Here is a 13,115-nt window from a genome sequence, read left to right on the forward strand (position 1 = left end):
CCACCTAGCGTTTTATTCTGAACACCAGCGTCTTTTTTCTAGGATTTTCATTTTGATGAGGAGAGAGCGTTTGCAGCAGCAGGCACCCAGCGTCTTTTCTCCAGGGCTCTGCCTTTTTTGTGCAGCCGCTCCGAGCGCTCAAGTTTAAAATCTGTCAACTTTTCAGAAAGGTGCTGTTGACATCACCGGCGCTCTTTTGAAAATGTATGATATTCCCCGTATTTAGCCACCTACGGATCGTATCTTGTACTCACATCCTCCTCGCTCCGTGTCTGATGTCAAATATCAAACATGCAGTAAAAATTAATGGAGCAGTGTCGGTCATACAGCGGGTGTTGTCAACAGACTGTTGTCATAGAGACAGGATGGATGATTAGAACTTTTATTCTCAACACTTCATGCAAACACTTCCAAGCGCACAGCCAGCGCCTTTCTGCACGGAAAAAAACACTAGGTAGACACGGGGCCTCAGAAGCATTATTTTGTCTGGAATCAAAGGAATGTATAACGCCTTTAATTAAAGCGTCAGTAAAGAAAGCCCACTTGGGAACTCGCAGCATTAAAACATAAAAGATCGAGCCTTGTATGTTTTACACAAAAGAAGACTTTTCCCAAGCGACGCAGTGATTCGTTCACAGGCTCCATTTAATGATGAGTTATAGAATCATGTTAGAACTGAATGAAATATAAAAAGATGATAAAGTATGATTCTTGTTTTACCTTACATTCCATAATGTATAACTCAATAAAGCTGGAATACAACCTGTGCTTCTCTTCTTAGGGTCATTAAGAGCCGACACTAAGATAATTAGCATTTTGTTAATTCGCACTTAAAGGAAGGAGAGCATGACTTGATATTTTAAATACACACAAAACAAACATCAATTTATCCTAAAAGTTTGAAATATCCAGAGAAAAATATAAATTGACTACAATGTAAAACTGTAAAAATGTATCTGAAATGAAACTGAGACAGCCAATAGAATCCTCTCACGCTCAACCAAAAGCCATGGTCAAATTAAAACACTCTGGACTGTGCAGGCTTTTATTTTGGTGATTAAATCCACAACTTGGCGGCATGGCTCACCTCGTTCTGTAGTCAGGCCCACCCCATTGGTCAGAATAGAGATGCTGGGGTTGTTGAGGATGCTACAGCTGGCCAGGTCCACCTTCGATGCCTGCAGTCGAAACTTCTCCAGCTCTTGGGACAGCAGGCCAAACTGTTCGCTCTGACTGCGGCATTTCTCCTCCAGCTCGCGCACCTTTGACTACACATGGCGTCACAGCCAGGGGACAAGAACACACGTAAAAATATCTTAACAATATACAAAAATACATAAATAAATCGTATATATATATATAATAAACATGAAAATCCCCCTTTTGAATACTATAACATAAATTGTATGTGTACATGTGTGATGAAGCTTTAAATATGCGTAAAGAGGAGTGTTTTAATGTCACTCTTCAGCCATAAGGAGCTATTTATTCCTGTTCGAGGTGCAATGGCCGACTCATGTAACGTTACACTGCTCAATATTTGCCTCACCTTATATTCCACTTCACCTGCTTGTGTGGTATTTTGTCCAGAGTTGAGCACAGGGTGCATAAGTGGACAGGTTCAGTCAAATGAAGCAGTGCAGAGCAAGTTTTATTTTTAGTGTTTTTGGGGGAAAATGAGTCGTAGATGTTTAGTTTGGAACAGCGATGTATCAGAAGATATCAGAACCGGCTAAGTTTGCGTTCACATTAGTCTTCTCAGCAGTCTGCACCATCCAGACAAATAACTCACAAAGCTGATTGTTCACTCAGCAATGGCACAGATAATGTGACTCGCTGAGAGCATATTTATTCATCACCCCCCAACCACACATTTTAATAAGTATATTCATGGAGGGTGGGTAGCCTAGCCTAGCGGTTAGTGCGTGCGCGGAACGTGCAGCCCGGGTTTGAATGCGACCTGCATGTTGTTCCCCACTCTCCCTCTCTCCCTGATTTATGAGTCTATCCACTGTCCTATCTTTACAATAAAAATATCCTTTATAACTATATTAACCTCCCCTCGACCGGTTTGCACGTTTTGCTTCTGCATGTTTATGAACCACAACAAGAAGAGCTTTTTCAAGCTGCCTACACAGCGTCAGAGCCTTTGACCTGCACTTCTGTTTGCCTTATATAGTCATAGCCTAGTTTATAAAAGGTCCCTTAATGAAACAGTGTCATGCAGACACCTCTTACAGCTACATGACCACTAACTAGGTAGCTATGGAAACTAATCACAGGTAAACACAAACTACATTTTAGGACTGACCCTACTTACATAACACATACTAAACAATGGAGAGTTACAACATGTTGTTAGGTTACTGAGAACAAGGCAAGATAAACTGTTAGCTCAAAACAAAAGAGTCCAACCTTCATAGGAAAGAAAAAATGAAGGGGAAATAGAGACAGGTAGTTTTCTGGTAAGGTGGGAAATAGGAGTAAGAACACGTCAAAAAAGGGAATCAGAGGTTATGAGAAGTTTCATGTCGGGCTTCTGTCTTACACTGCGTTCACTACACAGCAGCAGGGTTTATTTTCTGGAACACTACACAACTCTTGAGTTTCTATATGTGGCTTATTTCACTTCAGGTTGCGGTTTGGAGTTTCCTGGTAGGCCTCTGCACGAAACTGTGTGAACAACATTTCCTGTCAGCTCTCACCTCTGCAGAGCCGAAGTCTGCAGCCTGTCGTTATCTCGCCTCACTGAGCCGAGATGAAGACTCGTTAACAAAACAGCGTCCAGACTCGGCAATGAGTACAGTTTACAGTAATAAAGATTATATCTATCCAATCAAAGCCCTCGTGATAAGTGTGCTCGGTGCAGCTTGGAGTGAGTGAGTGTTAACTGGCCTCATGCAACTATATTTACTTACAAACATCTTTCAAGATCAATGTTTATACATGCATTAAACTTTAAAGTCACTCTGAACAATCCTGGTGAGCGCTGGATTACTCTGATCACATCACAAGTTATCTGTTCCTCCTCTAGCTGCACAGGGTACCCATCGATCCTCGACTTATTTACACACGTGTGGGGAGAACCTACACAAATGCATCATACGGGTCTTTGTGGCTACATGTAGCATTTTGAAAGAGAGCAGGCCTGTTAGCCCTTCGTTCAGTGTAAGTATTTCTACATAACACGATTGGAGGATTTGAGTAAAGGCAGTTGGGTTTGGTGGTTCTATGTACAGGAGCTAGGGGGGGGTTTCATGACAGGAGCGTATATAGTTTGGAAAAGGAGATCTGGCAGGCTAGGTTAACAGTACCTGCATGCAGTCCAGTGTACTCTGGTTAGCAAAAAGAATAACACAAAAAAAGATAACCAAGGTAAACACATGCTTGAGATAGAGTGGATCTGGGAAAAGAAAGAACATTAGATATAAAAATAGAAACACAGCAATCGGAGAGTTAGCTCTGTGAGAGGAATCAGGTAGGAATCAGTATCAGCACAGTGAGTGGTGGGCCCCTGCAACACCTGCTTCATGACTGCTCAATCATTATGATTTATTTTTAACAGATTGTGAAATTGTTGACCTGGTGCCAAAGTCCAGATTCCCAGGAGGGGGGGAGAGAGAGAGAGAGAGAGAGACTTTCTCCTCATGTTTAAATAGAGACAGAAAGCGAGAGAAGCAAACCAACAGAGAGGAAACGAGCAGTCTTTAAAAAAACAGGAGCGACTATACTCTACCAGCTCCCTCCGCAACACAAGCTCAGTCAACTCCTAAAATAAAAGGCAAACTTCATTTAAGGTGAATGACATTACAGCGCGTAACGCGTAGACACAGACAGAACACGTTCATATAAAGTCATCAAGTGTGGATTATGACATGTTTGAGGTCTCCCCCCCATTTAAAATCAGCAGCCAATCAGGAAGTAGGAGATCTAAACGACTGCCTTGGGTTCTTTTGAATTCAAAGTGTGTAACGCTCACACTGAGAACAAGTGAAAAGGTTACACATCAGCAGAGACGCCATCTGTTCAAACGGTTTTCACGGCCCATGAGTGCTTTGCAACGTATTTTCTCCTGCAGTGTCTCTGTCAGGTGTTTGGATACGAGTTAAGAGGCCTTTGTTCTGTTCGAGCATGCTGCTGCAGTGTCAATGGGACCTCCTTTGTCTGCTTAGCACAGGATGATAATAAACTAAATCTTAAGGAGATTCATGAATAATTAACTACTCTGTTCTGTAATCTGGTCGAACATGGAGTCAGTTGGCAGTCGGACACACACTCCTCTCTCTGACGTTTGGGCCGAGTGTACTGATTTCTTCTCTCTTATGTGTTTGTAATAAAATCATCATGAATTCCTGAAAGCCCCTCAGAGAGTAAAAGTAGAATACTCATGAACTTGTTTCCTTCCTCTTTAGTCACAGTGTTTTATTACACACTCACCTCAAGCATCTGAACCACTCCCTCATGCTCCCGCTTGGCAAATAACTGAGCCTGGTGATAAATAAATACATTAACGTTAGTGTAACATTGGCTGTTCATTCATATGAGTCTAATTCATGATGCAGGACGCTCTGTTTAATTCAAAAGCTTAATTGGTGCTGAAAGGATGCCTCCTGCTGGACAAAACCCCAAATATCCCCAAATCAGTCTAAAAGCAGCCTCAGACACATGAGGGTTGGAACAATAAATAAATCTTGTGTGTGTGTGTAGAACAGAAGAGGTCATTACCCGCTGTAAGCGTTTGATCTCATCCTGTTTGAACTTAAGGATAGCCAGTGCCTGCTCATGTTCCAATTCCAACTGCTGCCTTCGCTCAGCGACCTCACGCATATGCTGTGACAAAGGATTTATATTTGTTCAATCACAAAACAACAACAAAGTGACATCTACAACAACACACACACAGAATTTTTGACACAAGCAGCACCTTTAGGACCTGCTCTAGGTTCTCCAGTTTGGCACGGAGTCTCTGGTTCTCCTCGAGAACTGAATTGTGTTGAGCGGTCACTTCAGAGAGATCTTCCCTCAGCTCCTCATTCTCAGCCCGAGTCTGAAACGTGACAGCAAGTTCTCTCATTTAGTGAGTTTGAATCATTATCTTTGTAACGTGGACATCTTGTTCTATAACTCTCTGGTCTTTCTTGACAAACTGGGCTCATTTCTAAAAACTTTGGACAAGCAGGAGGAACTGACCTGGTCGATCAGCAGTGCCTTCCTCCTGAGGAGATCTGCCTCCTCCTTCAGTTGCTCATTTTTGCTTCGCTCATCCTCAAGCTGGCTCTCCTGTAACCAAAGCACAAGGTGACATTCAGGTAAAGACTCAGGAAAAAGTCCACTATTCTCATGTTGAATGCAGACTGGAGCACAACGAGAGAGAGAGAGAGAGTGTGTGAGAAGGAAACACTGGAGGAAGAGGAGTTCTTACCAAATCCAGACATCTCTTCTGACGCTTCTTTACTTCATGCTCGAGGTTTTCACATTCTTTTCTCTTCTTACTCAGCTCACTTTCCTGAACAAACATGAACACAATGAGAAGACAGTCTCACTTCATCCTTATTTTCAGTTCTATTATGACTAAATTTACTGCATCTTAAAAAGCAGGTTAAACTGTTATACATAAAGGAACAACATCAGAAACACAGACAGACACTCCACAGCTCGAATGAAAGGAAGGCTGAAACAGTTCAGACACATCACACAAAGACACATCGAGTGCTGTGCAGAACGTAAAATGAATAATTATAATGAATATCATGAATGACAAGTGATGTGTGTTTACATTTAGCAATGCTGAGCACACCGGCTCTAGTTCTGTATTGACCTCCGACATCACAGCAATGAGGTATTGCAAGCTTAGCAGCCTTTAATTATTCTAAATGCAGCTTACATACAGGAGCAGCATCGGAGAAATCAGCTTATTTCAGCATGGCCTCTGGGCCTCAATCAAGTATTACCACTGTGAGCGTGTGGGGGAGGCTGCAGGACACGCAGGCTAATTGTCGACCACCAGCAGCTGACTGGAGGAAAGAGACAGAACTCTCTGCGCTGATCGCTCAGCCAGACAATAACCATAATTAAACTGCAATCTGTGTGCTGTGCTGCTGATTTGCTTGATTGTTTATCAGTCATGGCACTAAAGAGCTGGGATTGAGCTCTCTTTATCGGGGGATGATTCTTTGTTGCTCCGTGACAGTCCTGACTGTGACGCTAACCTTTAAAGACATTTGATCTCATTAGAACAGAAATGAATTCACAGCTGTTTCACAATAAAAGAAGAAACTTTTTACTGAACATCTGATTAGTTCCTCTTCATTTTCTGTTTCCTATGAAGTCCCCACAAGTTGCTTTGCGTTTGTTATTGTTGTCCTAACCACACACAATAGCACTGCGACTGGGACTTTTTTAAAAGTTTCTCAGATAAACATTTGGCAGATGGGCCTGCAGCGGATGAAAAAAAATCTGCGATAACATTGTGCAAAATTGCGATAAACAGTGGTGTAGTGGTGCCTAAAGAAGTGGGCATACTCTTAATCTTTCCCCATAATCGTTTTTTTAAGTGTCCGGTCCAGCAGAGGATAAACTGCCTCTGATATAAATGTGACATGTAAGCTAACATTACACTACTCTTGCATATTTAGTCAGAGTGCAGGCCGAGTGGCCAATTACAGGCAGGGAAGGCACATGGGAGGGTCACCCCTTCACCATCCTAACCCTAACCCTAACCCTAACCCTACAATAATTAAAGCATCCCACTGAATATTGTCAACCAATCATTGGTGTGAATCAGATATTTAGAGGTTGGTATACCCTGGCCTGCACTACACCACTGGTGTAAATAAAGAAAATAAAGAGTGCGTATTAGCTTTACCTCACAGTTTCTATTTCTATCTAATGCCTGTGTTTGCAACATGTCTGTTTTTATTCTCCTCTAAATTGTCACTAACCTGAGAGAGAGTCACTGATAGTTAGCTGTAGCTTCATACGACTACATTGAAAAGGTATGGCAGCATGTTCATGACACACAGGCCTCTGGACAACATGGATAAATATAAACATGCCGAGAGAGAAGGCGTTGTTTTTTTAATTAATCGTGATAAATTCAGACTGTTGCCATGTGTTTAATGTGAATGCTCATATAGTGATAGGGTTAAAAATGGTTATAATTATGTGTCTATTCAAAGTCTTTTCACCTCTGGTGCACTTTGTTTTACTGTAACTCAATGAAGCCTCCTCCATGAAAGGTTCTTTTCTGCACGTTCCCCTTCTAATCTAAATATATGATGCTCAGATAATTAAATGAAGTTCCTCCACATTCAGACTTTACTTCATTTGACCTTTTGCTTTGACCTTTTGTAGACTACTCTCTGTTTTGTCTGACTGTTGATGCTCTTTCTGTTATATTCCTGAGTTCCTGCCTTTGCTATGAAATAATTATAGAAAATTCCACATTCATTGACACACAGCAGAACCCTCACTCATGTAAGCGACATACTCACTCATTGCCTTTATCAGTTTTGTGCAGATCTAATCAGGATTTTGGTAAAAAAAAGAAAAAGCTGTGAGTGCAAAAATGATGCATTTGAGCACACCATGTGAGGGCAGTTTGAAAACAGAACGTCATAGCAGCACATCAAATTCAAAGATCAACATCTGCACGTTAAAACAGCTGAAATATCGGCTTCTTAGTGTGAGCACTGGGAGAGGAGTGGATACAAGCCGTGAAAATGTGCATGCACGGTGGAGGGCGGAGAGACATGCAGCTTTTTACTGTTACTATATAAAATCTAATGGATGTACGATGTCAGTGCTCTAACATAGAAAAAAAGCAACATCACTTAATGTGTCCAATCTCCACTTTTCATCCTGAAAGAGCTGAGAGGGAATGTGGCCTATGTAAGCCATGAGACCCTCTTGTAGAATCAGAGAGGGCAATATACTCTCCTGTTTCCAAGGGACCAGATCAAAATAATCCCAGCATTACATAACAAATCTGACCATAGTTTTTCCTTCAGTGGCAGGCAGCTCAAGCACAGCACAGCAGCACTGAATTAGAGCTTCAGTTTCACATGTAAACGCAGAGTGGAGAGCAAATGTTTGCAGGTGTTGTTCCTCTTCTTTACTTACTGAACCATTTTTGTGTCTTTGCTATCTTAAACAGAATCCAATGCTTAAATTATACATCAAAAATAAAAGAATGGCATGTTAGCACTCAGTAAACGATGTGAGGTATCCGCTACGTGTGGTAATGTCCGACGCTCTCACCAGAAACTGTAGGTGCTGCTCCTCTGTGTGGTCCTCCTGATGGGAGGGGGTCGGGCTGAGGCCCGGTTGGGGCGTCACTTGCAGCCCCGACTCCTCCTCCTCGCCGGGAGTCCTCTCACACCTGGATGGAGCTTCATCTAACACCACACACGGGGTCTCTCCTGCAACCTGAACAGGACATGCACTCTCAGTCACATTCACAGAGATAATCTTCAACAGTTAAGATCTAAGGTAAGCACAGAAAAGCTCCGGTTCTTATGCTAAAAATGTGGAAAGCTGATTGTATGTGAGATTGTAATACTGCACAGTAATACTGAGAATCACCCCCCAACCCCTCCCACTGTGAGGGAGAGATTAGCAGCAAGCCTTCTTCCCAGTGGTCCCACTATAATCAATGAATAGGGGGAGGGGAGTCCCTCCAGCAACACATAAGCAGCCGACTTCTGTTCTCTTAATTAGGTTGAAGGATAAAGACCTAAATGTTTGTGTTGCTTTTCATAAGCGATAACTACAGTACATTCATTATTATTTCTTTATAAATGGTATGATTGGTCCACCTCAGACCCAGGTGGGGGGGCAGGCTGACATTGGTTCAGGGTTAAGAGTCGGGAATCAGGATCTAATTTTAGAGCAAACCTACTTATGCTCAGAGTAAAACTGTGCTAGTGCAGCCAAGGCCATGACCCAGTAACAGGATCAAGGGCGCTCTGCCACGAGCTGCAAAGGGGATCTCTCCTTTACCTTTTTCTAATTGTTAGTCACTGAAAGGTGTATCCCACAAGGAACAGGAACACTGTGAGGAAACACCTCCCACAGGGAGGAAATGATCGATATACTTTCTACAAAAATCTTTATAGGAACGATCAAACCAACGCAAGAGTTAAAAGTGGAAGAGGTGAAGGAAACACTGTTTTTTTTAATGTTCTTCCTTATAAGGAAGATCAAATTTTCCGTTAGATTTACACATCACAGAATAAAAAAACGAGTCTGTCACAGAGGAAATGAACTTCAACGCATCTTACAAATGACTTTTACAGAAACAAACAGGGTTAAAAAAAGGTCTTAAAAATGTTTTTATAGGGTGAGTGTCGTCATTAAAGAGTCAATTGAGGGGAACTTTGAACCCAAAGAAAGGTCTGGTCCTGAAGGTTTTCTTTTCAAAGTGGGTTCAGAGCCTCGGCACAATTTTACTACCAGTTAGGAACTGAAGCTTGATATGACCCGATATTAAAAAAAGGCTTGTTTTCCCAGTCATTTCAAGTCGTCTGTATAACTTGTACTAGCAGTTTGAAAACCCTGTGAAAGTTTCCTGGCGTGGATCCATCCATTGGTTTGATTGCTTTCCTTACAGGGGGTCACTGAGGGCCAGAGCCGATCCAAGCTGACATGCAGGGGCTTAAAACCTGGAGGCTTGTCTCTTTTCACACGTGAAACTCCTCGCAGCAGGTGTGTTAGTTACCAAGACTCTGTGTGTTCAAGCAATTTGGTGGATACGATAGACCTGGGTTGTGACAGTTTGGCAGCGGCTCAGCGGCCTGTCTGTGGAGTTAGGTGAGGCTGTCCCTGGTTTATCTTTTGGACAGGAGACCATATGGTGTTAGTAGTGGTGACGAAAGGCCGGCAGGAGGCACTAATTCCATTGGCCCCTTTACAAAAAAACACAGTGCACAGGAATGAGAGCTCTGGACAAGCGCTGTGCTGATTTTCTCTTCCTGGTGGTCATCCTGTCAAATCCATCACAAGCTAAGTCGTGCCAGGTGAGTTACACTTCCTGGCAAACTGCCCACGATTGTATTCGTCTGGTCACAGTTAAATCAGTCGGCCTCCCTGTGACTCTTCATTAGTCTGTAACACTTCATACCCATTGAGTGGGTCGGCTTAAGCGAGTGGAGTTTGCAGCTACAATCTGGCAGCCGTGAGACAGAAGAGTGTCACATTCAGAAAGTAGTGGAAAAACCTTCGTCTTTCTTCTACAGCGTTTACAATCTCTGCATTTAATAATCTTCACAGACACACCTGCCTGGCATCGAGAGTTGATGTTTGAGCCAAGAAATAAAAAAATAATACTCATAATGACTTGATTTGTCTTGCACCTTTGCAGCACAAATAGAGACGCAATAAAAACTAATCTACGAGGATGTGGAGGAAAATGCATGGTTCCTGGTTTGAAACCCCGTCTGACAGGAGCCTCTCTGTGTGGAGTCTGCATGTTCTCCCTGTGTATGTGTGGGTTCTCTCCGGGTACTCCGGCTTCCTCCCACAGTCCAAAGACATGCTCGTTAGGTTAACTGGTGACTCTAAATTGTCCATAGGTGTGAATGTGAGTGTGGCTGGTTGTCTCTCTCTAGATGTCAGCCCTGTGATTGACTGACGAACAGTTAAGGGTGTAGCCCGCCTCTTGCCCAATGACAACTGGAATCGGCTCCAGCTCCCTCCCCCCGTCCCCCCTGTGAGCACGAACATGAAAAAGGGTAAAGATAATGGATGGATGGAGGAGGAAAGCGGGTGCAGACTTCCTGATATCTAAAGGGAGTATTTTAGAGTAGAATAGAATAGACGTGTATTTCCATTTGCACAGGTACAAAGTAGAGCAGTAGCATTGGATTTTGTGTGCTTTAACACTTGAGTCGTCTTCATGGACGTTTTTTTTAATACATTTTCAGTTTACTGCTGGTACCTGATGAACTCTAGTGCTTCTGTATTTAATGTTGTTTCTACTGTCTGAGTCTATGTGCCTGTATCTGTATGTGTTTCTTGTTTTCACCTGGTTTGACCCTCCGACCCGCTATAAACGTTCATGTGTGCCGGCGTCCTTCAACATTCTGAATGAGAGGTGATGTAGGATGATGTGCCAAAGGGGCTGTGCAATATGTCATCATGTGACCGCTGCAGGAAAGTAGCAATCACTAACAACAATGCTAGCAGTTTAGTTTAGTCTCAGGTCTGTTCATGGAGTGTAATATTTGACCGAATACGACTCGCTTTCATTTTTCTATGCCCCCAAAGAGGCTGATTACAAACCAGGCTGCTGTGAACTATAACATGGTAAACATTACTACGGTCATATTCATCCAACGGTGGAACTGTGTTAAATATCATCCTCATAGTGAAAAATCTGAGCCCAAGCAGGGCACAGTTCAGAGGTCTTTGGTGTGATGTGATTGGCTGCAGCAGGACTGTAGCTGCGAGACACCTGCCACTGGCTTGTTGAAACCACATTTTGAATTCAGCGCTCGAGTTTGCAGGAAAAACTGAAGCTAACAAACTTTAATCTGGAAGCAAAGGGGACGTGAAGTAGATTGAAGTATTTATTTACTAACAGCTGTTACACCTAAAAGTTCAAGGTTCAAGGTTCAAAGTTCAAGGTAAACTTTATGGTTACTTTAAGTAACAAACAATAGAACTTGATGTAATTATCCTTTTATTCATCTGTAACCAAGGAAGGGTGAAGAGATGAGCTGGGTTCGAGAGAGAGTAACGGTACCTATTGCAACGCCTTGGCAGGAATCCATTATACACATGTACACACAGTAACAGACAGTATCTCTTAAGATGATACTGTGGTTGGGAGCTACTTTTAGCCTTTCATTTAAAAGTGCTGTGTAGCTGATGGACCCTCAGTGATTCCCCCATTAGGCCCCCTCTCTGTTGACGATGAATAACCCCAGGTTGGACCAATGTGCTCTCTGCTCTTGGCTCTTAACGGTCGAGCTGCAGAGCTGAAGTATCTCTGTATTTTTCTTTCCCGGTTCGGCTGTTAAAAAGTGCATTTCAGTGATCGAGTAGACTTTAAAAAAAGGCAGAAAAGCATTCATTTAGTTTTGGAATGGTCGTCCTTAAGGTGTGTTTATGAGGTGAAAACTTTTCGTTTTCTCTTCCTTATTTATGTTGTATGTACAAGTTTACAGTAGTTTTATGAATCACTTCAAAGGTTCATGTGCCAACAAAGCAAACTTAAAAAACTCTGTTCAGATCAACCAGTAAAGGAAAAAAAATTCTGCTGATGGAGTCCTACAGCCAAATGTAATTTTCAATACTTTTGATACAATGGGCTTTTTGTCACACATGCTGATACTGAGGTGCTATAGTTAGTAACAGCTTTAATGGTCCCATATTCTCTTCACCATGTTTCTCTAACTCTAATATGTGTCTCTAGTCTGTCTACAAATCCCCCAATTATAAGAAAAGTCCATCCTCTCTGTCTTTTGCCTGCTCCACTTTTCAGAAAATATGTGCTCAAACAGGCCGTTTGAAGATTTTCCCTTCATGACATCACAAAGGGCAGTAACCCCTCTCCCAGGTGGGTGATACTCCCACACTAGGTGTTTGTTCTGCCCTCTGAGTCTGCCTTCTCACCGTAAACAATAGGGCATGGAACGAGAAAGACAGAGACACCCAAGCCCTTCCAGAGAGGGGGCGTGGTCAGACACAGCTCATTTACATTTAAAGGTACAGACACATAAACAGTCTGTTCTGAGAGGGCTGAAATAGAGGGGTTTATAGACATGATCAAATACAGGATCAGAGTGGATTTAGAACAAGAAACTTCACACACATGTTTTTAGGAGCTCTGAGAATTATTTAAACTGGTTGAAGAGGAGGAGGATATGTGAACTTTAGATCTAAAGTTTCAGTCACTTCAGCGATCTGTAGAGATGATCATAAAGGTATTTGATGTTTATCAGTTGAGTCCTTTTCTGTACATCATGTAACAGCACGCGGTCAGTGGATAATTAGGAGATATAACTTTGAGATATTATAATTTACTCATACTGCCAGGATTCATGTGCAGGCCTTGTTGAGCTAATGAACAAAAACAAAGATTCAAAGAGTGAGCAAAGAGAAATGTGAGTGCA

The 13,115-nt window shown here is 42.4% G+C and overlaps 1 protein-coding gene across 8 annotated transcripts in view; it reads right to left on the bottom strand.

The window, feature by feature from the left end:
- The window catches only part of LOC110001831 (RIMS-binding protein 2), a 72,050-nt gene that overhangs the window by 29,335 nt on the left and 29,600 nt on the right, over positions 1 to 13,115 (bottom strand). For all 8 annotated transcript variants that reach the window (XM_065962759.1, XM_065962757.1, XM_065962760.1 and 5 more), the window contains 7 exons: positions 8,260 to 8,427; positions 5,423 to 5,506; positions 5,191 to 5,280; positions 4,925 to 5,047; positions 4,726 to 4,830; positions 4,438 to 4,488; positions 1,088 to 1,268 (listed from right to left, as the gene is read on the bottom strand). In XM_065962759.1, the coding sequence (XP_065818831.1) occupies positions 1,088 to 1,268; positions 4,438 to 4,488; positions 4,726 to 4,830; positions 4,925 to 5,047; positions 5,191 to 5,280; positions 5,423 to 5,506; positions 8,260 to 8,427 (802 nt within the window). The remainder of the gene's footprint in view (positions 1 to 1,087; positions 1,269 to 4,437; positions 4,489 to 4,725; positions 4,831 to 4,924; positions 5,048 to 5,190; positions 5,281 to 5,422; positions 5,507 to 8,259; positions 8,428 to 13,115) is intronic.

Source organism: Labrus bergylta, chromosome 14, assembly GCF_963930695.1.
Source record: "Labrus bergylta chromosome 14, fLabBer1.1, whole genome shotgun sequence".
In the NCBI taxonomy this organism is placed as follows: domain Eukaryota; kingdom Metazoa; phylum Chordata; class Actinopteri; order Labriformes; family Labridae; genus Labrus; species Labrus bergylta.